The 26,280-nt window shown below is 52.4% G+C and overlaps 1 protein-coding gene across 24 annotated transcripts in view; it reads left to right on the forward strand.

Moving 5' to 3' along the window:
- Positions 1 to 24,728, forward strand: part of ZBTB40 (zinc finger and BTB domain containing 40) — a 52,755-nt gene extending 28,027 nt beyond the window's left edge. For 14 of the 24 annotated variants that reach the window (XM_082329265.1, XM_082329275.1, XM_082329268.1 and 11 more), the window contains 15 exons: positions 106 to 239; positions 1,084 to 1,366; positions 3,362 to 3,430; positions 6,783 to 7,190; positions 7,694 to 7,900; positions 8,627 to 8,791; positions 9,249 to 9,463; positions 10,049 to 10,211; positions 10,542 to 10,628; positions 11,610 to 11,830; positions 12,570 to 14,875; positions 21,513 to 21,730; positions 22,217 to 22,500; positions 22,669 to 23,736; positions 24,518 to 24,728. In XM_082329265.1, coding sequence (XP_082185391.1) covers positions 106 to 239; positions 1,084 to 1,366; positions 3,362 to 3,430; positions 6,783 to 7,190; positions 7,694 to 7,900; positions 8,627 to 8,791; positions 9,249 to 9,463; positions 10,049 to 10,211; positions 10,542 to 10,628; positions 11,610 to 11,830; positions 12,570 to 12,761 — 2,144 coding nt within the window. In that variant the 3' untranslated portion in view covers positions 12,762 to 14,875; positions 21,513 to 21,730; positions 22,217 to 22,500; positions 22,669 to 23,736; positions 24,518 to 24,728. Of the gene's footprint in view, positions 1 to 105; positions 240 to 1,083; positions 1,367 to 3,361; positions 3,431 to 6,782; positions 7,191 to 7,693; positions 7,901 to 8,626; positions 8,792 to 9,248; positions 9,464 to 10,048; positions 10,212 to 10,541; positions 10,630 to 11,609; positions 11,831 to 12,569; positions 15,593 to 16,402; positions 16,457 to 21,512; positions 21,731 to 22,216; positions 22,501 to 22,668; positions 23,737 to 24,517 lie in introns of those variants that run through there. The other 10 variants (XM_082329276.1, XM_082329277.1, XM_082329262.1 and 7 more) reach the window with 10 other exon arrangements.
- Positions 24,729 to 26,280: the final 1,552 nt, after the last annotated feature.

The raw sequence follows: 26,280 nt of genomic DNA on the forward strand, positions 1-26,280 counted from the left end.
TCAGCTTTGGGATTGGGCTGGGCAAAGCTAAGTGAAGCTAAGGCCTTCAGCTTCTCCTTGGTTTTGTGTTTTTTAAATACCTTTACTTTTTATTTTCATCTTCAGTGGCCACCAGTGAGAGCACAGCCATTGAGATCATCCTGCGGCACAGCAAGCTGATCTCGGAGGCCATCCAGCAGAGAGTGGACCTGGAGGGCTTGGCTCCGGGGGAGGCAGGACTCACAGAAGCAGTAAAAGAGGTACGAGGGATGCTCTCAGAGCTGGCATGGCTCAAAGGGTGGACAGGCCCTAGCGTGCACCGAAATCAGGGGACATTACTCAGGTTGGGGAAGCCATCCAAAGTTGGAGGTGCCCCTCTGCTGAAGTGAGAGTGTGTTGGGTATTTTATAGAAATTCTGCAGGAGTTTTTAGGTAAAAGAAATGACCGGTGAGATTCTCAGCTGGTGAAAATGTGGATGTTCAAACACAGCAAAACTGTTTCAGCTCTGCAAGGGTGCTGAAGTCCTAGAGAAAGCAGAGCTGCCAGGGAGTGGGTTTCCATTTGAGTTGGCTGTTCCAGGACAGATGGGAATGAAACGCTCCTAGAAAATGCACTGAGAACGCCCTGATTGCGTAGCGTCCCAGAGTGACTTGCCTGCTTTCCCTTTGGCAAGGAAAATGGTCTGTGTGTGTTATCAGCTGGCCTTTTCCACCGAGCAGTCTGTGGTTGCTCATTCCTGCTCTGGTTAGCTGCTGTTGGAGATCTGGAAGGGGGAGGTACGTAGGGGCCTGCACAGATTCTCGCCTAGGTTGTCCTTGCAGCGGCTGGCTGAAGCAGGTTTGGATTTGGGAGTGAGAGAAAAGCCCAGAGAGAGTTGTGTATGAAGCACAGATTTATAAGTTAGGTAAGCTTGTAATGCTGTAAGGCATTGAGGAACCGCTCTTTCCATGGAAAGGTGGTTTTAAGTGAGCAAAACAGAAAGTCTGAGAATTTAATTTGTTGTAACTTTTTTTTAATCCTGAAATTCTCTCAGCTGATGCACATGTATTAGTGGAGGGGCAAAGACATGTATGGAAAGGGATTTCTTTTCTGGTTTCTTAAAGCAGGTTCCCAGCAGTAGAGATGAAACAAGGAGGATGTGCCCTCACTGCCAGACCATCCCGACCTTTCACAGCCCAAAATCTCTGTCATGTGATGTTTTCATCTTACTTCTGCAGCTGCTGAGTATTTCTGCTCAGAAGGAAAGTTCAGAGGCCTCCTTGAAAGCAGCTCTGAGCACAGCCCAGGAGAAATCCGTCCCGGCCATCAAGATCTGTCAGCTGCTGTGCAATGTCCATGAGTCCTTCCCGGACCTGCAGCCAGTGATGCAGGAGCTGGGGCATGTGGGTAAGAAAAGCACAGGCTTTCATCCTTCTGTGGTCTTTTACACATGGTTATGGGAGTCTTGGGCAGTTTGGTAGTGGACCTCAGTGTCCTGGTGGCCTGAGGTCATTTCACAGAACTGCCCCTGGCCAGATGTCAGGGTTGTACTTGCGGGAGGATTCACAGGGGTGACCTCTGGATCCAAGCGCTGGAACGTGCGTTTCTTCTGCTGGTAAAATGCACCAGATTAAAGTTTTGTATGTTACGAGGGTTGTAGACCCCGTACTGGTATTCCTTAACTGCATTTGCATTTCTTCACCCCAGCCCTTGCTCTGGAGGCGTTTAAGCAAGTTAGTTATGTAACTTGTATCTATATTGGGCTATTTTTCAGAATTGTTTTCCTTAACCTGTGGGGTTTCTTTGGTTCTTCCCATACTGTTGGATCTGTCTGAATTTGGACTTGTGTTACACTCCCTTGACTGTATCTGTGTACGTGTGGATACTTCACAGGCTGATTGCGAAATGGTCACATCGGAGCATGCTTGTCTTGTGCAAGGATGACTAGGATGGTGCATTTTGTAGTCCCAGACTGTTCTCTCACTTAATTTTCTCATAGTGCCTTAACTTGGTCTTGCTATGTATACACTTTACAGAGCAAACGATCCCCTGGGAGGGTCCCACAGCAGTAGGGCAATGTTACATACTGTACTAGTTTGGCAAAGGTATGAACGAAACATATGCAGATAGCAATTTGGTGAACTCCAGAAACAAATGCATAGCAATAACCATGTGTGAGACCCTGCCCTGAGCTGTGGGATGCTTTCCAGCTGAGCCGAATTGTATCTCTGCATCCGTCATTTGAAGGAAGAAAGCTTAACGGAATTTGGTGCTTTAATGAAAAAGACGACAGAGGGCCAGGAAGCTAACTGCAGGTTTGCATTCTCTTGAAAAGGATGCAAATGTGACTTGCTTATTCTGTTTGCTTGCATGCATTTTTATGGCATTGTGCTTCCCAGCGCATCCGAGTACAGATTCTTTGGGCTGCGGACTCCACTGGGATGCACACAGTGTGGTTTTTATCCAAGCGCAGGCACAGGTTCAGCCTAGTCCGTCTCTATTTACTCGTGGTACCAGAGCTGTTTAGCTTACGGCGCAGTGTGGAAATACTAGCCGATTGCTAGGTGGTCAGAGTAAGCAGCTTGTTATTAGTGTCTGGTCTTTTTTTAGGGCTAGAAGGTTTGTCTGAAAGTTTGGGTCAGCACCATGATCGGGCTTTATGAATGAACACAAGCCTCCTGGCTTTGATACTCGCCATCGTTTCACGTTTGACAGTGACAGGCGAAGCCAACGTTCCCCGCGTGCTGGGAAGGGGCAGAGAACGAGCTGCCGTTCGTTAACTTGCCTGTGTTCTTGAGCAATGAGGAGATGTTGTTGGGGTGGTAGATGGGATAGGGTGACTGGGAGCAGTGTGGAGAAGGAACCGAGGACCTGGCATACTGCTCTAGCCGTAAGGCTCAGAGGGTGATAGCACATGCTCTGCTCCCCTTTCTTGACTTAATGGCCTTAGTGGTCTCCCTGAGAGATGTCCTACACTGTAGATCCACTATTCATGCCCACTTCAGATTGAGGTCCTCTCTTCTAACTCCACCAAGAGCTGCCACTGATCCAGTTGGCGTTTTCACCTGATCATGGCTCTGATGAGGATTTCCAGAGAAAAGGCAATTCCTTCTTATCTGCCATTCCTTCTCTGTCTCCTGATGTTGCAGGCATTTGCCCCGCTCCCCTTGACTCTGTCTGACCATGGGATGTGCCAGGGTTGATGCCCTGGTGACTCTAGAGGAGGTAAGCCAACAAAAATTGCACATGCCCGCCAACGTGCAGCCCACCTTAGCTCCTGAACACCTTGCAGTGCTTACCAGTGAGGGACTTGGGGAGTTGCCTAAATTGCTCTGGCAGATGCCTGCTTCTCTGGCACCAATATCAAAGAGAGCAGACTGCTGTTACTAAGTGTCTTTGCAGGGCTTCAAGCCAAGGTTGAGATGAAATCAAGCAAGAAGCAACATCAAAAACAAGAGCCCTGGAAAAATGGTATTGACTTGGCAAAAACATGTATTCTGTATGAAGTGTCCAGAGGAGGATTGCCAGTTACCAGCCCCTTTTTGGCATCCTACAGATCTTTACACTGAACTTCTATATCTTAATTTCTAGGCCAGTCTCCTCAGCTCTGGTATCGCTGCTTACCAGCCCTAAATGTTGCAGGTGGCTTTATGGATCAATAGCCGTGTGGCTCTTGGCATGAGATATGGATGATAACTGTGGGCCTCATGCTTGAGGGATGTGACCTTCCACTTGCAACAGAGGAGATCTTACATTTCTGAAGAACATATGTGCCACATGGAGATGTGTACAGTTTGCATTTCCACTTGAAAGCAACAGTTTTTACATCTCTACCGGAAAAAAAAAAAAAAAAGAAAAAAATTCTGATACTTAATTTAGGTGAGCTGAAGCACTTGGAAAGCACTAGGCATCCCTGTGGAGGAAACCGTCTGCGTCCATCCCCAACCACACTCAGCATCATCAAAGTAATGGTTTGGTTTCTTTGGTGGAGGTACAATATGAAATCTGTTGGCTTCTCCTTGGGTCCCTTCTGTAGTTGGAGCACCCTCACTGTTGGCAGCTGGTGCTTGCAAGGACGTGGTTTGGCTCTTCCAGCCAACTCCATAACCTCTCTAGCCAGCTGCTTTCCAGGTCTCTGTACAGTCACTTCTTGGGAGATCATGTTTGTCAAGATATGCCCCACTGTCAGATCTTAGAAATGTGTGAAGAACTCCAGTGAAAAGGCTTTTCCTCTGCATAGTCTTGTGTTTAAAAAAGACAGTTAGCACGTAACTTAGGCCTGAGTCAGCTCCTGGAGTTGTTAAACTGCAGGGTCCGCAAGCAAAATGCCATTCTCCCCTATAAAGATTCTGCGTTAGAAGCCACCATGTGTGTCAACAGCCATCGCAATGACCTTCAAAAGGCAAAGGGGTAGGTGGAATTTCCTTCCAGCTTAAGCTGAAGAAGTTGGAGATGGGATGGTCACACACCAAGAGATCTTCTGCTTCTGGGGTCTAATGTCTATGATGAGCTGCAGGGAGGGTAGATTACAGACTCGGCAGACCACTTACGAAAGAGAAAGAGAACTCGGTATGAAATACACCATAATTAACAGCAGGGTTTTTCTTCCAGTGCTGAATGTCTTTGCCACAAGAGAATAGAAAGTGATGCAAAGTCCAGAGTCCTGGAGGACCCCGCAGTCAAGAATTCATGTCTGGGACCTTTCTGGTGTACGTTTACCCTTGGGCTCTGTCTGCTCCCAGGAGGCTCAGCCAGGGGCATGGCCAAGGCATGCTAAGCTCCTGCCCCTCAAACTTGATGTGCAGTCATTTCTTCAGTCTGGTCTTATTTCTCACGAGAGCACTTGGTTTCACCTCCAAGCTTCTTGCGTCTCCAAGGATGGAAGCTGACTGGGTAACGTCTGTTGCTTGATGCTGCTCTAACGAGGTATGAAATGTTGTCTTCACCCACAGGACGGGTTGTGGGAGACATCCTTGCTGCCAAGCAGAAAGGAATTGCTGCCCTGATGTAGCAGTGCCACATGTCCCCACTTCTGTTCAGGCAGCAGCCAGCCCGTGGTACTTGACGCCGTTAAAGGAACCTGCAAGTTCAGCAACCTGACGCCTGACCTTAGTGTCACGTCAGCTTTGCGTCATGCAGTTTAGCATGTCTCCCATTCTCCTGTCTCATGGCAGCCAGACTTTGAAAGCCTTTTGAGGGTGTATCCCACCATCAGGCAAGGTTCTTCCTGCCATCCAGGATTTCTATATTACACTGGCACGGGACTGCAGGGTGCAGGGACCTAGCCATTGATTTCACGTGATCTGCTTCAGCTTGCTTTCAAAACTGTTCTCTGGGAGTAGTAACATCCCCCTGAAGATGGAGAGCTGTTCCTGGAGCCCCTTTATGCATTTCCCCATGGAGGTGGACTGAAGTTGAGAGCTCCCCCTGCCTTTATACCATTACAGTCCTGAGCTGTTGTCTAGGCTAAAGGTTTGTAATCCTGAACAACATTTTAAGAGCAGGAGGACCACGAGCCAGCTCTTGGTGCACTGGGGTCTATGGCAAAACTCCACTTCATCTGACTCAGGTTACACCCCTGCTGCCATGGCACTTCTTCTAGACATTTCCAGTCCTGGTTTCCTTAGCGCTCATATCTTCATCCACATTCATCTTGCCCAGCAAGATGACTCTTTTTGATGTTCAACGTTTCTGGGAGGTTTAAAGATACTTCTTCACTTGGGTCAGAAGAACTGACGGTGTTGGTTGTAGGGATGTGGGAAGAGACCTTAGAGGTGAAAGATGTGTATTGCTATCTTGACAGAGCAGGACAAACTGGAAACCAGTCTTCCAGTCAGTTTTTCTCCCTTGATGTGTTCCCAGGTCGGTGGGCCACCACTTGACATCTTAAGATTTCCAAGTCTGTTGGAATATGTCATCTGGTTTCTAGTCGGTTGGAAAGCCAGGGCAGTAGCGCTGTGCAGGGAGGACACTTTGCTGAGCTCTTCCCATGGTGAGGAAGGCAGAAATGAAGTTTTGCAAGCACAGGCTGAATTTCCTGTGCATTGGCAATAGGAGAAGTCTGCACTGGTTTCCATGGCCACACAGTTGCATGGTTCTCATTATAGCAAAGAAGCCAAATATATCTGTTTGTATTTTGATTTCTTCCATATGTGCATTCCCTGTGGGTCTTTTCTGTAGATTGAGATCCTAGGTGAATTTTCCAGCTTGTGCTTTTTGAGATGATGGTGTTACAGGGACTCAGAAAAGCATTAGACTTTGTAAGAAGTGAATGTAATGAGCGATTTAAAATACCTCAGGGCTCTAACCAGAAGACTCAAAAGGGTCGTAGCAAGATTATCTGTTCCCTTTCAAAGAGTTTGCGTTTGGGAAGTGTTCCTGAGATTTCTCGTAATTAATGGCTGGATATCCACTCTCAATGGCAGACTTGATATCATACCTGAGGCTCAGATCTTCAAACATTTAAGCACTGCCATAACTTCACATGTCGGAGCAGGAGGCAGGCGCTTGGAAGCAACATTTGTTACTGTTTGAGGAGGAAACTCTTTGGAAAATCTGGCCCTGGCTCTTGCCATCTAATCCAGCCCCTGGTACATCTGGGTGGAGAAACTCAAGGACCGCTCTTTCATGCATTGTACCATGCGTGGCCGCGGCCACTTTTGGGCAGAACCATGTGTTGTGATGGGACAGCGTGGCCGACGTGTGTCTCTTCTTGCTGTGCAGGGACAACTGGCTGTGTAGGAGCATTCAGGAGATGGGAGACCGAGGGGCTGGTGCCCAGTCCTGCCGGTCACCACCCGAACAGGAATTGCTATTTCTGCAGGTTTCTTGACTGAGAGAAGCGGGGAGAAACCTGGGATCAGGAAGTGGAAAGTGAACAGTGAATCCCAAGTTGAAGCTTTAGACAAAGATGAGGACAAGGTGGGAGGTGCTGGTGCCAAGGAACCGAAGGAACCCCAAGAAAAAGCTTCTTCCAAGAAGAGTTTTGTCTGCAAAGCCTGCAACAAGACCTTCCACTTCTACTGCCGCCTGAAGGTGCACATGAAACGTTGTCGAGTAGCCAGAGGAAAGCAAATCCAGTGTAAGGAGTGCAGCGAGGTCAAATCAACGAAGAAGGAGCTGGAGAAGCATCAGCTGGAGGTCCATGGGGTGGTGGGGACAGTCAAGAAGAAGAAGAAGAGGCTCCCCGTGGCATGCGACATCTGTGGCCGAGAGTTTGCTCATGCCTCAGGTAGGGTTGGTGGGAGCGGTGGTGTTTGGACAGAAGTCTGGACAATATAATAAAGCAATAGTCTGAAATCTCCTCCTCCTCCTCCTCCTCCCTGCAGCTCTGTGAGCATTGTGTGTGAGAAATGTGGCTCGGCTCATTTCTCCTGCCCCACTGAGCGCAACTGCTTTCTGATTAGTTCTTCCCTAATTGGTTTTCCACATGGCTCATCAAGGAAAAGTGGGGCTACTGGCAAATTTAAAAGCTTCCAAAAATAATCGAGCTGTTCCAGTTCTGTGGCTGGTTTAGCAGGACGAGTAAGAGGAATTGAGTCTCTTTGCCTTCCCTGTGGCAGCTCACAATATTCTGGTGGACCTCTGGGTCGGAGGACACTGGTGGACCCCCCTGTGTCACAGGTGGGCTGGTGGACCTCCGGGCTGGGTGGGATGGTGCTTCTGCAGCAGGGCTGGGCAGGGCTGGCACTGGGTCCCACCAATGCCACCTTGGTGTCCTGCCTGCCTCCCCAGGGATGCAGTACCACAAGCTGACGGAGCACTTCGACGAGAAGCCCTTCTCCTGCGAGGAGTGCGGGGCCAAGTTTGCAGCCAACTCCACGCTGAAGAACCACCTGCGGCTGCACACGGGGGACCGGCCCTTCATGTGCAAGCATTGCCTGATGACCTTCATGCAGGCCTCAGCCCTCGCCTACCACACCAAGAAGAAGCACGCCGAGGGTGAGCCTTCCCTGCGGGAGCCCGGCCACGGGCTTGGCTTGCTCCATCCACCCCTTCCTGCCCTGTTCCTCTGTCTGCCCCCTGGCCGCTTCCCCATCCTTTGGGGGAGCCCTGGGCAACAGGCTGCTCCCAGATCTCCTTCACCCACGTGGTTTTGCCTCCAGTTCCCCACTCTGCCTTTCCCACACCCCCTTCTCCAGGTCCTCTGATTAGCGACCCAGTTAGCAGTTTGCTCTCCATTAAGGGGATCTTCCTCTGCCTGCCTTGTTTTTCTCTTCGGTAGCTCTGTCCCCTCCCATCTAGGCTCCTGTGATGCATCCTCCTCCCTCTGGTTAACTTGCTTTCTCCCGTCCCCTCCTCTGGCTGAATTTCACATAGTTTTTCATGCCAGTACTTCTCCTGCCCCTGCACCCAGCCCTTTCCACTACCAGGGCATGAGCATGTTGCAGCTGGGCTGTTAATTCTGAACATGAGACATGCCAGCATGTAGTACCTCCAGAAATGTGTAGTACCTCCAGATACTTGAGGTCTTTAGTAATTTAATACTCCCTGTGTGGTTTTCTCCAGCACCTCTAGGACCTTTTTGGCCCTGTGCTGAGATGCTCGGCTACCCCAGGAAAGCCTGTCCACTTCACAGTCTCTTCCCGCTCCCTCTGAAATTAGGCATAGTCCAGACAGAGCTCCTGTCCTGTTAGGTGCAGGCTCTCACCCTGGGTGTCACTGCAGGGAAGATGTACGCCTGCCAGTACTGTGATGCCGTGTTTGCCCAGTCCATCGAGCTGTCGCGCCACGTCCGGACTCACACCGGGGACAAGCCATACGTCTGCCGGGAGTGTGGGAAAGGCTTTCGCCAGGCCAATGGCCTCTCCATCCACCTCCGGACCTTCCACAGTGAGTGTGGCCAGCTGCCTCTCCAGCTTGGGCAGTCCAGCCTGCAAGACATGCCTTCCGTGGGGTCATGCCAGACCCATCCGTGCCAGCGGAGGCTTGTACAGGTGTTACTGGTGCCTGCAAGCTGGCTGGGTGTCTCATGGTGGGCTTTTTCCCTCCCAAGAAAAGCAAGACTCTAGTGATTTGATGCTGTGGGTAGGGTTATCCCAAAGAAAATGGCAGGGCTGGCTTCCAGCAAACCGCAAGCTGCTGGGAACCTACCAAGGGAAGCTGTAGGTGAGCAGGAGCAGCAACATCTCTATGCAAAGCCAAAACTCCAGTGCTAGTTTTCATCTGGGAAGTAACAAGCTTTTATTTCCCTTTTCTTTCCTCCCTCTGTGAATTCTCCTCTTAATTCTCTTCTTTTTAACTTGATTTCTTTGTCCCCTGTGGTTCTTGTTGCATTTCTGGGTGGCAGACATCGAAGATCCCTATGACTGCAAGAAGTGCCGGATGAGCTTTGCTACCCTGCAGGAGCACCGCAAGCATGTCCACGAAGCCCACTCCCGGGAGTACCACCCCTGCCCTACCTGCTCTAAAGTCTTCAGCGCCCCGTCGCTCCTGGAGCGCCACATGGTGACCCACGTCGGAGGGAAACCCTTTAGCTGTGAGATCTGTGATAAAGCTTACCAGGTGAGCTGGTGCAGCAAGGATTTGGTCTCATGTGCTGGAGGTTGCCGTTGCCTGCTCCAGGATGATTCTCCTGCCCGTGTGCACTGAGTGCAGCGGTTTGTGGTCAGCAGAAAGAAAAATTGTACAGGGGAGGCAGAGCCTGTAGGGAAAAGGGAGGTCCATGGAGAGAGATGGGCCGTGACTGTAAAGGGCTACATACCTGCCCGTCTGGACCCTGAGGAATCTCTTTCACCCAAGCTTCTAGCTGCCAGGAAGCGTAGGAATAAAAATACTCATGTTGCAAATGGCATGCCTCAGTGGCAGCGTGTGTGGGAGCATATTCCTACAAGGGAACAAAAATTCACACCAAAAGGAGACCTGCAGCAAGTGAGATGAGGGTGAGGGATTCAGCAGTGTTCAGCTCTTCGGGGACAATGGAGAAACACAAGTGAGGCGTTAGCTGTTGTCCTGTGGGAGGATGAGCAGGTCTGGTACCTGCTGAGCCCAACCCCGCTGTTCCCATTGCTTTCCACGCGGTTTCTTGCTGTCATGATGTCCCTGGAACAGCTTTGTATTGTAACCATGATTTGATCCTTATCATTGCAGCAGTTGTCAGGGTTATGGTATCACAACCGGACCCACCACCCTGATGTCTTTGCAGCTCAGAATCACCGCTCCTCCAAGTTCTCCTCCCTGCAGTGCAGCTCCTGTGACAAAACCTTCTCCAGCACTGCTGCTCACCGAAAGCACGTCAAGGCAGAGCACGCAGGTAACAGCCCGTTCATTAGTGAACAAAAACACGTGGCGATTGCTGGGAGAGATGTAGTAATAACTCTGATAGGACTAGGTTGCGCAACCTGTTTACATGGAAATCGCAGTAGATTCTTTGTATTCTGTAGCAGTCTCTTCTGGCAAGTCTCATCTCAGCGTCTTGCAGCTCATTTGCTCTTGGCCTCTCCTTTTCCTGCCGTATCTCCAAAGATGCTTCTCATGTCTGTATGCATGTGTAGCGTTGCTGAAATATTGACAGAGCTCTGGTCCAGAAAGTCTCTTGTAGAAGACCTTGGGTGCACACTTCTGTTCTTGGCCTCGTTTGCAGATGTGAAGTTCCACGAGTGCGAGACGTGCAAGGAGCTGTTCCCCACGCTGGCTCTCCTGCAGGTCCATGTGAAGTGCAGGCATTCAGGTCTGTTACGTTTGCTGTTGTTCGTGGTAACCCTGTGAGCAATGACTGCTTCTCTGTGAGTCACGTCTAAGCTGTAAGCGGGAGAGTAAAGATGGACATAGTAAGGAAGTAGAGTGTGAGGAAACAGAACGTATGGATGAACTGGAAAACCACTGGTTTTGATGAGGCTGGGACATGTTCGTTAAGCTTCTGGAGCTGCTGGAGTCAAGGAGGGATCTGGATTTGCTTGTTAGAGCAGAGAAGAGAGCTAAGTGCAGGTGAGGAGACATCAGCACACAGGAACGAGGAACTGAGCCCCGAGCACTGGGGTCTGTGGAGGATAGAGCTAGGGGGAGACTGGAGAAAAGGGAGTTTAGCACCAGAAAGATTGGAGAGGGACCTGGGCTTGGGGAGACCACATCAAGGGCCCTTTGGCAAGTGTGCAAGCTGAAGCAAGGCTGTGAGGGCAGAGTGAACTGGCAGACCAGACTGCTACAAGAGGTGGGTCCCCATGGGATAGCATGGGGATGCGGGTGAGGAGATGGATCAGGAGATGTTGGAGGGGGCAGCCAACAGCAGCCTGGAGAGTGAGGAAGGAGAAGACCTAGACGTAGCTCTGTCTGAGATGAGAGAGCCCCTGGGGTGGATAGTGGGTTTGCAATAGCTGAGTCAGCAGGTGCAAGCCAGGCCAGCAAGGAGCAGTGCTGGATGGTCCAAGGGAACAGGGAGAAGAGATGTTTGCGAGAAGGGACAGCTGCAGCTACAATCAGATAGACCAACCTGGTGTTTGAACGCAGGGAGTTAGAGCTGAAACAGATCTGAACAGCCACAAACTGTTTGACAGATAGTGGTGTAGCCAGGAGAAGGGACGCTGGCACGTGCTGTGCCCTGAGGCCCTGGTGGGTTTCAGCCCTGCGCGTCCTGGCCGTTTGCAGCTCCGGGTGCCCTTGGGCTGGCCCTGGCCATCGCAGCCCAGGCTCAGGGCAGCACTTCTCCCCCCAGGCTCCCAGCCGTTTCGCTGCTTGTACTGCTCAGCATCCTTCCGCTTCCCCGGGGCCCTGCAGAACCACGTCACCACCGAGCACTTCAAGCAGACGGAGAGCACCTTCACCTGCGAGCTCTGTGGGGAGCTCTTCCCCTCCCAGGGCGAGCTGGAGGGGCACTACAGCACTGAGCATCCCAAGGTGGTCTTCTCCCAAGCCACCACGGCCCAGATTGTGCAGGTAAAGACTGCTCTGTGCCACAGCCCCTGCGGTTGTTCATCCATCCTCCCCCTCCGATCCTCTTACTCTTCCCAAATCCACCCTGCGGCTCCTGTCACCCCTTCTGCTCCCTGATTCCCCTGTCTTAGAGGGGTCCAGGATGCAAGTCCCCCAGCCCACAGTGCTCTGGGATTTCTGTACTAGTGCGAGGTGGGCTTGCTGGAGGAGAAGCAGCACGGTCCTGGTTTTCAGGAACCGAGGAGGAGGGACTGGCAGTGTGTGCAGAGGTGCCTGCTTACTCAGAGGCTATTAAAACCCCAATGACACACCCCGTGAGATTATAGCTGTTTTGTTGGAGGCCAAATGCTAGGCTGGAACCCAGACTCTTTCTCCTCAATATCTCAGCCATCAGTGGAGAACAGCTCCTTGCATGAGGGAGCCCAGTGTGCAACATTCCCTGGGCTGGCATTCCTCCAGTGGATAATCACAGAGCGTTTATTGTCTACGACTGCTTATGGAGCTAAATTATAGCAATTTTGTGGAGAGAAATATTTAAATTACTCTCCTGTCTTCTCTTTTGCATCATCGGGGTGTGTAGTTTGGTGTTTCTCATTAGTCTCACGCCTATTGTAATTGCAGACCTCTGGCGTGAAGCTAAATGTTATTACCAGAGCTGGGGCTGGGAGAGATGTGGGTACCAAAGGGATTGTGGGGAGAGCGGTGCTCTAAGTGTCTGACTCTCAGGTCGTCTTCCCCGCAGGTGATTCAGACGTCAGAGCAAGGAGCAGCAGAGCACATCATCTCTTTTGATGAGGCCCAACTCGCTGGCTCCCAAGTCTTTGTGACGTTGCCCGAATCCCAAGTGAGCCAAGCTGGCTCTGAGCTGGTGGCAGTGGCCATGGAGGACTTGTTTGATGACAAAGTCACTCTGATTTGTGAAGAAACCAAGTGAGAGTGAGCAGGAGCCCCTGCGTGGCACCTGGTGTCCACTGGACTGGTTCAGGAGCTGTACCTCATCGTGCTGCTCTAGCAGGGAGATTCAGGGTTTCTCTGGGAAAGCAACCTGGGTACGTGATGCTGCAAAAGAAGTGGCATGCAGCAAGCCCAGAAGAGGTTTATAGACATTCACAAGGGCCTGGGAAGTCTCCCCGCCGTCAGCAGCTGCTGGCTGGGGTGAGCTGGACCACCCATCCCTCCTGGCTCAAGAGAAATAAAGCAGCAGAGGAAAAGATGGGAATTGGGTGTGTTCACATGTGTTCCTCTGCTGCTGTGACCAGAGTGGCGGGGAGAAGACTAGTGCAGGGCAAAGTTGGGGTGGTACGGGTATGTGAAAGCAAACAAAAAGCTGTCCTGAGAATTCGGGGTGGAGGTTTTTATGGCTGGATCAGTGATGTGCTTGCAGGTATCTGCTATTTGGCAGGGTGAGTAAGGGCTGCTTTGTCTCTTCTCTTGCTCTCCCTCGTACCATTGTGCTGCTTGTTGTGCCAGCTAGAAAAGTGCCCCAGCGCAGAGCTGACATTTGGGCCTCTCTGCTCAAGCAGAGACTTCTTGGGAGCTGTGCTAAATGGCTTCGGAGCTGTTTAGGTAGTACCTTATGTAGCACAGGTCTGATCCCATCCACGTTTTTGCTGCGGCTGCCTGTTCCAAAGGGTCACAGGCAGGTCTGGGCATCCTCATCCTCTTTGCGAGCAAACAGCCCTGCGATCTCCCACCCCTCCCCTAATTCACCACGCACACGCTGAAGCTGCCACAGCTGAGAAAGGAGAAGGAGCTGTGCCTGCGTGCCAGGGCCCCTCGTTACTGGTACCAGTGGATTGGCGCTAACGAAGGTATTTCTGTCGGAGTGTGCAATAGCTGCTGTGGCTGCACGTAGCGGTTCCCCGTGGCCCCCAGGGCATTGCTTTGTACAGTGCATTCAGATACCTAATGTAAAGTTTGCTTCTCTGGTACCAGCACAGCGCAACAGCTTCGTTGCAGTACACTGGCCCCTTTAAGGCTAAATTTCATAAAGCCTTTTTATCTGCAGTTTCCTAAAATATAATCTGATAATTAATGGTTTGCTGAATCCATTATGAAGTGCAATTAGATAGATGCAGCGTTCCTGTGGCTCTGAGGGGACTGGTAGCATTTATCTTCCTTTCCCTCATGCCAAAAGGTTGAACTCTGCCACTGCGATATTTACACACGGAGCGGTGATCCCCGCTGCATCTCGCAGCCTGAGACCCTGCGGCGAGCAGTGCCCGTTTCATCGCGCTGCCCAGAGCCACGGGAGTGCAGGAGATGAACAGATTGGAGTTTTCCAGCAGCATCTTGTGCTGGCTGCTCACAGCCACCAGGCAGAGGCGGTAGCACGGGAGCGTGCCGCGGTGGTTGTGCCAGCGAGATGGTTTGTGGTTCCTGTTCCAAGTTGGAGAGAAGTGAACAGCAAGGGGTGCCCCCAGAGAGGGGCTTGGTGGAGCTAATGTTCTGCATGGCATTTTTCATGTGTGTGTGGCAGTGAGTATGTGACCCTGTTGAAGTGCTGCACACGTGGAGAAGTGCTCCCACCGTTCTCTTCCTCGGCTGCGTGCAGGGTTTGTCCCCCAGGCCGTGCGGCAACGGTGCAATGGAGGAAGCATGAGGTTAAGTTGCCACTGAATCCAGGAATGACCAGGAGATGGTGCTCAAGGTCTTGAGGATTAGTGCTAATGGCCAGGTGCCTCTGCACCTTCGGTGAAGCTCCTCTTAGCCTTCCCAGGCCTTACCCAGCTCCTGGGCTGGCAAGTGTGGACAGCCCTTGAGCCATTGCCAAGCTGAAGGACAACTCCAAGCCCTGGATATCCTGCTTAAAGAAGAGCCTGAAACTGGGCTGTGGCTACCTGTGGAGAGGGTAAAATAGATCTGTTACTGGGGTGGAGCAGCAAAAAAGCCTGGGATCCCCCTCGGCCAGGAGGAGAGCAGAGAGGGAACTGCTGGAGACCATCTCATGCCTGCCTGGACACGGAAGAGCTGTGCGTGGTGCTTGAGATGAGCGCAGGGATAATGACAGAACACATCTTGATGGTCTCAGAGCAGATGTGTTGGGAGGTAAGCAGTGGATTTTGCCCCACAAGCTGGTGGAGATGGAAGTTGTTCCCCCTTTTCTGGCTCTGTGGGGGCTGGGAGCTGTGGAAATCCTGCACGGGCTGTGGGAGTGCTCTGGAGCAGGGGATGAATTGTCCAGGCGATGCTTTGCAGATGTCCTAGCCTTCATTTCGGAGCCAATATCTGCAGGGAGTGCTAGATGAAGCTGATCTCCCTTTGCTCCTGAAAAACTCTGGAGGAAGAGAAAAGGTTTAGCAAGGTTTGGGGAGATGTTGCCTTATTTATTAGCCCTCTCGTAAGGTGGAGGGAACTTAGCTAGGGAAAAGCATGCAAATGATGCATTTTGGCTTTGATCCGTTTGGTCCCTGTTAACTGAGCATTGTCACCGTTGAAGCAGGACAGTGTAGATCACACGTCAGGCACAGTTCAGGCTCACATCTCCTGCTTAGGGCCATCTCTTCTGCCTTTGCGCCCTGCAAGAGCCTGCGCGGACGTATCCTCAGCAGAGTCCTGCCAGCAGTATACACCCAGTGAGAGCTCTGCAGCTCTACAGAGACCCTCAAGGATCTCTGTATCATTATGAGGAGACAATAACTCAGATGCCCCCCCTTCCAGTTCCTTTTTGATGGATGAAATATGCACGTCGGAGCAAATTGCAGTGTTAGCAACACCTATGTCCTACCCAGAAGGAAGCTGCGTTTCCCAGGTCACATCCTGGCCTGGTGTGCGCAACGCTGAAGATGCTGATCACTAGCGATTTCTTGTTATGCTGCATATTCTTTTTCTTTCTCTGTAAAAATAAAACATGGAGAATGAAAGATGTAGCTACACAGCATCATGCAAAGCAATTGATTTGAAGGAAAAATCCTTGTTTCTGAAAACGTGGTTTTTGCCTGTCTGCTCCCTGGTGCTGGATGACCCATTGAGTTGTGTGGGTCCTGTGCCCCTCTTGACCTTGGTGCTGTCCTCTGTAAGGAAGCGGAGGAGCTGCTGCCAGGGCAGGCAGGAGCACGGGACCCTCCTGCCCTTCGCTGTGCCCTGTTGCCGGTGCCAGATGCTTTTGGAAAAAGGGCAGAGTGCCTGTAAGAGAAGCCTGAGGAGTAACATCCCGTGGAGGGCGTTAGATCAGTTAACGATTTATACATGTCCATGCGTTAATTGGTGCCATTTAGGGTGCAGGACTAAGCTTGTGACTGTTAGGAAATGTCTGTTTTCTGCACAGCTTTCATTCTGACCTGGTGCCTGTCCTGTTCACTGACGGATCCTGTGGAAAAAGGCAGGGTGCCGCTGGTTACGGCAACGGCTGTGAGCAGCCCTCAGTGGGCATTTCCCAATGCAAAGTGTAATTTTGCAGCCCCAAGGTGTTATTTTAACACAATGTATGCAAGTTCTGTGCTCTGGGCTTTGGTTTTGGTTGTTTTTTGTGGTTTTTTTTGTTTGTTTTGGGTTTTTTTGTTTTGTTTTGGTTTTTTTGTTTTTTTGTTTTTTGTTTTTTTTTTTTTGTTTTAAATCTAACCCATCTGTGATTAGGTGCAAAGATGCTGCTGCCTTGCCCAGGAGCAAGGGATGGAGGTGGCGGGAGCACGGAGAGAGCTCAGACATTGCTTGAAGCCTCTCCTGGGGGAGAGGAGGAGGAGGAGGAGAGCAGGTACCAGCGGTCTGAAAACCCTCTGTGCGAGTCGGGCAAGCCCTGGCAGCCCCTGCGCCCCGGCCGATGCTGATGTCTTGGCAGATTTCATTATCAGTCTGGCAAGCTGCCAGCCCGTCCCCGGCGAATTCAAGCGCTGGAAAAGGGAAGCGACGTTTTCAACAGCCTCCAGCTCAGCAAACGCCGAGCGGCGTTTCGCAGGGCAGAGTCGAGATGCTTCAGCAGCCAGAGGGAATTCCCTCTCCCGAATATCGGTGATTTGCTGCAGACTGTGAGAGCTGAGGCGCTTCCCTGGGAGATGGGCTCAGTAACCTTTTGTAATGGGGAGGAGCAGGCTGCCTAATGGAGGGGGCTCGGCTGCCTCTCCAGCCTTGGTTAATGTGTCTAATCCCCCAGCACAGTCGACTGTACGGTGCCTCTTGCAGTAAGTCACCGCGATTCCTAATTTCCTGCGTTAAAACAGTAATTCCTTTTATCATCGGCTCTCCAGCCAGCCTTTTGCACACAATGAGAGCGCAAGCAGAAGCTCTCGCTTTGCCTTCCCCACACCATTTATGATCACTCAAAGCAGGAAATCTGCCCAGGTTTCTAATCATATTTAAGCAAACCTGATAAAGTGTAGCTCTTAGTCCATTTAATACGAGACACGTGGATGCTGTGCAGCACCTGCTGTTAAGTTGCTATATATAGCTCTCATTTACAAATGGGGCTGGGAAGCACCCGTGGGTCGGACCATGGCACCTGTTTCTGTGACCTGCAAGGAAACAAAGTCCTTGCCGGCAAAGCGCGCGGGCGAGACAGGCTGGAGGAGCAACGAGGAGCAGTGGGGACCCAAACTGCCTGGCACGTGGGCGCAGTCGAGCTGCGTGCATCTCAGCATTGCTAAGCGTCAGGCTGTGTATCTGGGAAGAGGCGATGCCGGCCGCGTGGAGAGAGGATGGGACTGCGGTCAGGATGTCTGAAAGGATCTTGAGGTCTGCTGGTTGCACCCAGCGGCGTACGGAGCCGTGAGTGATGTTTGGGGGCTGTAGTGGCTGCTTTTGGCAGAAGACGGGAGTTTACTGCTGCCCCCTGCTCCGAGCATTGCTGCGACTGGATGCCATTCCCGTACAGCTGCTCACCCACAGCAGTGTATGACAAGTAAATGACAAACTGGAGGCTGTGCAGGCAACAGCTACCAGCACAAGTCAAGGGCTGGAAAATCTGCCTGATTGCACGCGAGCGCAGGAGCTGTAATTGCTCGGCGTGGCTAAGGGGTGACCTGGCGGCAGCCTTCGCCCCGCTATGCCAGGGGACTCTGTTCGCTCCCGTCTCTGTACTACAGCAAAGGCAAAGTGCTGAAGGCCATCAACGCTAGTAAGAGGCCATCTGTACAGAGCACAAATGGTTGGATTTGCCTTATTTCCCTTCCTCTCTCGGACACCCTTGAGATGCCCAGCATTGAGGGCAGTCCAGACAGCGACCTTTTCACTTCTAACGGGAGCAGTTGATCCCTGTTTTGTTCCCAGGGAGCTCAGGGTCAAGTTTGCTGGCCAATATTTCCTTCATCCCCTGGATTAGGGATACTTAGAGCCCTGCAGCACATGGGAAGCCTGGTCTGGGCAGGCTGTCTACTTGTGTTCTTCTCTGTGCTTCCCAGACCTTCTCCCGCTGCCCCAGAGCCTCTTGCCGGTGGGGAGGGCTGGCCAGGATGGGTCTGTTGTACACATCCTCACTTGGAGCATGAAGTAGCTGCCAACAAACGGTCTGTCCAGATAGATTAGATCTAGCTTGGTGCCATGCAAAATCATCTCAGCCCACAGGTCTTCCAGCCACTGGAGGCTTCCTGCCAGAGACGGAGGTTGCTCTCCTCCTCTCGGCTGTAATAAGGTGAGCAGAGCCCTGCCTCAGGTTTCAAACCGCCTGTGGAGATAATCCGTGCCCCTCCAGCTGTACTGAACCTGCTAACGGGGATGATGATGGCTTTCCCTGACATGCGAATCTGGCTTTCTCTGCCCAAGGAGGCCAAGGCCATATGCCACCTACTCCATGGCGTTGTCTTTCTTGGCCAGCACTTTGGTAGGGAAGGGTTGAGCTCCAGTCCTTGCCATCCACCCTCATCCTTCCGCTCTGCTGTGTTTCGCCTGGACAAGGTTTCCCTGCAGGTTCCCCCAGCCCTCCACCCGCCTTCCCCTGGGCTTTGGCATCACCCAGAGCATCTTCCCCAAAGCTCGTCCCACAGAGATGGGGCATCTCGACGTACGCTTGCCATGAGCTGAGCCCCATGCAGGGCTTTGCTGTCTGTAGAGACTACACGTGAATGCACATCTGGGAAGTCTCCAGTTGCCGGTAAATAACTCCCATTCTGGCCTCCTGCAGGAGCTGCAGGGAGGGCTCTGTGCTGGGCGGAAGATGGGTGGGACGACTGGAAGGACCCCTTGGCAATTACAAACGTGTGGGTGTTCCCTTTATCCAACTTGTGTTGCTTTCACTGGCTCCAGCCCAGAGGCGACACCTGAGACAGTATTTAGAGCAGGGCTGCCCCGTTGATACTTACTGCCATAATAATATTACATTTGTTTAACCCATTGCACTTCAAATTTTAAGTTGTTTCTTTTGTCTCTGAGCATTTAATAGCTGTTGTTATCGAGCTGTCCAGTGACACACGGGGCTTTTTCCAGTGTGGTTATAGATGATAGTGAATTTGGCGATACGCAGGAGTAGGTCAGATGATCCCTGCGGCGTGCGTGAGCTTCCATTTATCAACACTACGTTTCCCTTGCAGCGAAACTGGTCTCTGTTAGCAGTGAATTCCCTCTGCAGCTCCCTACAGCCTCTCTCATCGACTAACCCAGATAATCCTCTGCTATCTGCCACATCTCAGTAGATCTATTAAACACACAAAAGTTCTGGTGTCCTTGTGTGTAACCAGGGTAGGTTGCAAGATTTTAAATCCCCCAGTGCAGGATACTGTCAAAGTTTTATTGAAAGTCTAAATAAATAAACCACTTTTACTCATCCATTTCATCCAGTGGTAGGAGAGGGCTTTTCTTTTTTAGAGGTGAGGCATTGCTGTTCATGTGATGTGCTAGTTTGGGTTATTGATAGAGCTGACCAGGAGCTGATGCGGCTGATGAGGCCCTGTGGCACATGATGGGATGTGGGGTCCCAGGAGCTTTGCGCGGTTGGGTTTGGGTCTGCCTGCAGCTCTAGTGGAGGACGTGGACAGGGAGGACTTGCTTCGGGGCTTTGCAGTGACTTGCTTTCACGCAGAAGAAGCCAAACCATCAGCCCTGCTCTGTATCCAAACTCTTGTTGCCTGTGTCCCTCTGGGATGTGCACAGGTGACTGCCAAGCTTCGTCAGGCTCCGTCCCCTCCTCCGCTTCGGAGGGCCAGCAGAGCAGGCAGCACAGAGTCTCACTGCTGGTACTTCTTGTTGCTGGTGTGTCGGTACCTGTCCCCCCCTTCCCGTTTCTCACTGCAAAAGGCTCTACTGCTCCTGCATACCTAATGCAAACATTGCAGAAGGATGATTCAGCACTTGGCAGAGAATTGCAAACACCTGAGAGATTATTTTGAGCATCTTGGAGCAGCTCTGGGAAGCGGCGGGGTGATCGGGGTCCCTGCGCTCCTCCGCGTGTCAGCCGCGTCCCTGCACAGCCGCGTGCCCGAGCAGCCCTGGGCCGCAGCCCTGGGCCAGCCTGGCGCGCTGCCGCCTGCTGCCTTCCTGCCGCTGCAGCTTGCCCGGCTCCTTTCCCCCGCCAAAGCTCTGCCGCCCCGGCGGGGACCCTGGGCAGCCCTTTCCCCTCTGGGGAGCTGGGAGCTCACCTTGCCAAAGCGATCGAACACAATTTCCTTTTTCTATGTCACGAGCCTTCCCCTGGCTGGGGGGGGATTACTCAGGTCTGTAATTTGAGGGGGGACTAATTGGTGTTGGTTTAAACGTGAAAGCAGCCAGGCTGTCTCCCGCGATGGGAAGCAGAAAGAGTTTGAAAGCATCTGGGATCAATGGCTGCAGGTCAGGGGGATGTATGCAGCCCTCAGCTGGTGATGGGCTGGGCCCTCAGGGCTTGGATATCGGCATCTCCAGAGCTGGCTTGGCCCTTCGCCCTCCCTGAGCCCACCGCACCGTGCTGCGGGGCTGACGGGTGGTGTCTTGGGGGGAAAAACATGCTGATGGTGCTCTGGAGACCCCAACAAACCTTTGAGGGCTGGAGCCTGGCGGTTTAACCTGCAGATGCTGTTTGGCTCCAGGTCCTGCACTGCAGGGAGCCATCGCCATCCTCATTTATTGGAGCAGGTGTCTGCTCATCGGTGGTGGTGCTCCATTTTCTTCTGGCCCTGCCTGCCATGCCATGTCCCTCCCTGCCTTCAGCGAGCTCTCTTTGCAGGTCTTCCTCCATGCTCTGTACACGGGGCTGCATGGGCTGGGCAGACCTGGACCAGGTCTCCAACCCTGTGCAAGCGTGGCCAGAAGAATTGTCTGCTGAGACCGAGTGCCTCCTGCCTTGTCCTGGCATCGCCAGCTGGTGCCATTGGTGCTGAGCGTGGGGGAACCAGCCTGGAAACTGCCCTGGAGGCAACAGGGAGGTGGCAGTGGGGGGCCAGAGCCTTCCAGCTGCCAGCCCGAGGGATGGTCGAGAAGGGCGTCTCCCAGGCACGCGTAGGTGCCCCGGTCCACCCGCCTGCTCTGCTCTAGGTGGTTCCAGTGGGGATGGCAGGGGTTGCTCACACGAGGCTGCATCGGCGCCCGGTCTCGTGCAAGGAGCAGGGGCAGAGCGGAGCGGCTGTTGCTGGGCAGGATGATGGAAGGAGAGGATTATGACAAACACTATTACCAGGGAGTGCTTTCCCCCCTGCTTTTTTTTTTTTTTTTCCTTTAAGCTCAGATAATGCAGAACACATCCACGGAGATTTCATCTCAGTTTTCCCCAAAAAAACCCTTTTGTCTGTGATGAAGCCTGAGACATCTCCAGCACAAAGAATTCTCTTTTTTTTTTTTTTTTTTAAAGTTGTTAACGCCTGAAAAGAGGGGTGTAGGAGAGAACGACCTTCAGTGTCGGTTATAATCTCACTGCACGAGTCTCTAATATCCCTTGCTCACACGAATACATACACCCAGCTTCCTCCAGCATCCTTCAAGAAAATCGATGAGGAAACGGGATTTGCCATGCTGGTCCAGCTCGCTCAGGATCCTCTCTTCAGAAGTGACCAGTCTCATGCTCCGAAGGTGAAAATCCTCTGTCACCCACACAAACACTTCTGCAGCGGCCTGAAGGGGCAAGAAATCCCTTTGGAGCACTGCAGCCCCCTCAGCTTTTAAGTAAATTTTTTTGGTCATCCCTGTTGGCTGCAAAGCCTGTGAGGGTTGTCCAGGTTGAAATGAATTTAGGGGGCTGGTTGGCAGGACCTGCTCCAGGCCCCTCGTGCCCAGGGTACCAGCTCTAGCCATATGTACTCCAGTGAAGCAGAAGTCCTATCTAATGGGCACTGGTGATGGTCGCCCATAGAAGGATGCTGGCTGATGTCCTGCTGTGCCTCTGTGTGCTGTTAAACCCCGCAGCATGAACCCTCTACGCCAGCATGGCATCTCCAAGAGCTTTGTTGGGAGGAAAAAGGCACAACAAGGAGCAGGGTGGGTTGAACTAGGTGATCTCCAGGGGTCCTGTCCAACCTCAACAACTCTGCAATTCTGCGATTGCAATTTTTTTTGCAGATCTCTCCAGTCTTCCCCCCAGGGATTGAGTCCATGGCTTTGGCTGGGCTTCCCGACTGCAGCACAGAGGAGCATCAGGCAAACCTCAAACTCAAGAGCGCTGCATCTGTTTTCCTGCTAGAGAAAAAATGGACCAAACCCAAGAGACCTTCGGTGTGGGCTTCAGTGCAATCCTAGTGCCGAGACAGGATGGAGCTGGACAACTTGAGGCGGACAATTTGTCTCGCTTGGCTCCTGGGGAAGAATAGCTGACTCCCAGTTATGCCATGGATCCAGAAGGACTGGTGCGTGGTACTTTGATCTGCTCTTTGCAGAGCAGGTTTCCTGTGGTTCAGGTGATCATTTGGCAGCTTTGTGCCCGCTGCAATAACCCTATGGCAGCACTGTTACAACTGCTCCCACCTGTGTGAAGAAATGAAGGGGCAGTTTCTGACCTCTTATACTTCCCACAGGTCCCGCCAGCTGTATCTTGCTGTGAATGTGATTTGGACCCATCTCTGGAGGTGCCAAAACGTTGGGTCCCTGGACCACACTGCTCTCTCCTCCCAGTGATGCTGATCTGACCTTGCTGTTTCCCCGAGTACCCAGACATCTGGCTGGATGGCAGCTCCATCCTCCCAGTATTGCAGTTCTGGGGACTTGGGCTTGTTGTCACAGTGCAAGACACCGCAAGGTAGGTCCTACAAGCAGTGGGACCACACACCTGCGCAGGGCATCATGGTGAACACCCTCACTGGGGTCAGGCAGAGAGATCAGCACCTCTCTCTGTGTCCAGCCTCCGTGCTGGCCGTGGCTGTTTGCCAGCCCGAGTCCATCCTTCCAGGGGTTTCCTTTCTTCGAGGAAGCCGATCTTACTCGGTAACGCCTGACGCCTGTCCCCCGCTCGGGGGGGCAGGGCCAACCATCCTCCCCCCCGCGCTCTTGCTGCGGCTCCACGCCACATGCTCCATCTGTGCCAGGGACACGGCGGCTCTTGCTGCCTGCAGGCACGTCCTAGCATTTGCAGAGTTGTTTTAACTTTGCCCTTCTGCCTTCTGTTCACCATCTTTCAGATCTGCCCTTTCTGATTTTCTCCACGGGCCTCTCCAGCTCTAGGCTGGTATCTGGCTTCGTATGCAGGACATTCCCACTCTGGGCTGGCTCCAGTCTGTCCTAAGTGGGGCTGGAGAAAACTCTCGTGTACCAGGGCAAGGAGCCTGGTAGTGTTCACTTTGAAAACCCCTCGCTCGTCCAAACTGTAATGCGCTCGGGTCACTGTTATTCCTGCCCAGGAGCCATGCAGTGGGTTACCTTGACTTTATTTCTTTTAACAATCACGCTGCTTAAAGAGCAGGTACCACAAAGGATGCTGACTCACTGCCGATCACAAAACAGGGCTGCAAAACCCAGCCCCTCGTGTCCCACCGCTGCGGTGGTGCTCCTGGCTGCACCTCCAGTGGGCAAACCCAGTCCTCTTGCAAGATTCCCTCTCCTGCTGGGCGCACAGAGGCATGCAGATCTTTTAATGACAGCTGAGATTTGTGAGTATTGACTTCATTATTCAGTGATTAAAATATTCCAGCTTCATTGCGACGCAGGGGTGCATTAATGATTTATAGTATTGCATTTTGATTCAACACCTTAGCAAAGTTTAAAAGCAGCTTGTGCTATGGATTCTGCTGAAATCTGGAAATTAAATCTGAAAATTTAGTAGTTCATTGGCTTGAAAGATAGGAAAATGGGCTAGATGCACCATGGAGGAAAAAAAATCTTAAAGAGTCTTTGAGGAGTGACCGTACCCAGATTGGCACACGGATGCAGCCGTTGCCCGAGGAGGCGGCACTGGCCCTGGGGGCACGGCATCCATCTCCACACATGACAGGAGGCTGGCGCGTGGCTTGGCTGCTCTGACCCTCTGTCATTCTTCTCGAGGCAGCTTCTGCAGAGTTTTTAAGTCTCTTCTAATGTGCTGGGTCCTGGGAGCAGGGGAGCTTCCAGGAGCATTTCTGGGCTGTGGGGGCTCCTAGCCCGGCATCCCTCTCCACACCACTGTCCCACCTCCCCGTGGGACACTGCACTGTGATCGTCTGTCCCAGCAGACGATCCCAACCCTTTCTCTTGCTCCTCTGGTGTAGGAGGCTGGGAGTGAGACACAGTCGTTTCTTTTCTGTCCCTGCAGGGAATCCAGCATCACTGAGTGTCCGTCTCCATCCTCTGCCTCACCTGCTATTATCAGCAAACACTTTGAGACCTGTTTGTCTGAATCTCTTGTACCCGGTGGGGTTCCCCATCGATCGCTTTATTTCTTACCTCTGCTCTTAGGAGACCCCTGGGGCTGTGTCTTTGCCTCTTGCCTGCGTCCTGAGACAAGCAGGAGGGACAGCGAGGAGGGGAGCGCGACCTGCTCTGGATGCAGGGTGTTTCAGAGGTACGAAGGAGTGGAGGGACGTTCCCGTCGCAGGATCTGGCCCTTGAACGGATGGCTGCGGCAGCCGCAGCCCCCAGGGACCCCCAGGTCCCCTTTGTGTGTGTCGTCCCCATTGCCTTTTATCCCCGCTCCCTTCACAGCCCAATTAGCTGTTTGCTTAAGGTACGGCAAACCTCACTTGATAAGTTTACCTAATTGCTTCACTTAAGTTAATTACTTCTTGGCTGAACAAGAAAGCAACATAATTGATGTCAAGGCGTATTTGTCGCTTCGATTAATGTCCCGGGAGCGGGGAACTTGGCGCTCCCCCCGCTCGCACCCTTCCTCCCCGGCTGCAGCCATGGGGGCGGCCGGCTGTTGCAGGAGAGCAGAGGCAGGTGCTGCGCCTTGGGCAGCCCTGCCATGCCTGCGTGCCCTCCTGGGGCAGCCTGCAGTATGCTGGTGACGCTGCCTCCAGCCCCCACCTCTTGCCAGACCCTGGGAGCAGGCGGCAGCTTCCAGGCACTGATGATAAATCCCGTTATACGGCACTGCCTGACGCACGGGAAGCGGAGGTGAAGGCAGGGAGGCTGCCCGGTGCATCGGTAATGAGAGCAATTACCCGTGGTGCGGGCAGCAAACACCTTTTACATTAACCTATCGATGGGGAAAGAGATGACCCTCATGGCTCCAGCCTGCCCTGCATGGGGAGTGGCTTCATGGGGACAGGCAGCAGGCAGATCCAGACCATAGCCCAGGCAAGGCTAAATTCAGCCCATGCTCTGCCTGCATGCAGACTGGGATTTGGGTCAGGAGACAGCCTCAAGTGACTTCTTTGAGTCCTGGCTGTTTGCTGGGAGTCAGGATAGCTGGTGGGATGCTGGGCTGAGGTCTCTCCTGCTAAATGAGGCTGGCAGCGATTGTCAGGGAGTTTGTACCCGCTTCTTTCTTTTGGAGGGTTTTTTTTTTTTCTCTTCCCTTTGCATCTGAAAGGATTTGAGGCAGTAGGTTAGCTCATAAAAAGCTTTCCCTGGGAGCGGCTGCCTGCCGGACTTGGGGTGAATGCCCCAGAGAAAATGCCTCCCACTCCAGTGAAATCTTCCTCCCGTGACCTGCACCAGGAGGTGAACTTTTGTGCGAGAGAAAGATAATCCCTTTTGCTCACCGGGACTGAAAGCTCTGTGATAAAAGCTTTATTCAAGATCAAAGACAGATGCTGGTTTTTTTAATTTTTTTTTTTTAACTACTACCTTAAACAAAAAGGTTGGTTTATGCCAGATTGAAGCTCTGAGCGGTGACAGCTCTGGAGCTCATCTTCCCGGCTGGTGCTGGCGGGGAGCGGGACGGTGTGGGGATGTAAGGCACCGTGACCATTATCCCAGCACAAAGAGGGTTTGGGGGCTCAGCTCCATTTCCCATTGCACAAAACTACTCAGGGTTCAGGTTCCCTTTCAGTCCGGGGGATTATCTGGGCAGCTGGAGGAGGCAGGGGGGAGCCTGGGGAATGGTTTGCGTTTGATCTTGCTCAGCAATTTCATCTGCACGAGTGTCTGGCGGGGGCTTTGCTCAGGGGTCCGAGAAACCTCCTGCGATGGAGGTGGCACAAAGGGCTGTGGGCTTTTCTCGGCAGCGAGCTGGTCAATGGGGCGGGTGTTGTGCCGGTTTGCACTTCAAAAGC

Source organism: Platalea leucorodia (assembly GCF_965183815.1).
Source record: "Platalea leucorodia genome assembly, chromosome: 17".
In the NCBI taxonomy this organism is placed as follows: Eukaryota; Metazoa; Chordata; class Aves; order Pelecaniformes; family Threskiornithidae; genus Platalea; species Platalea leucorodia.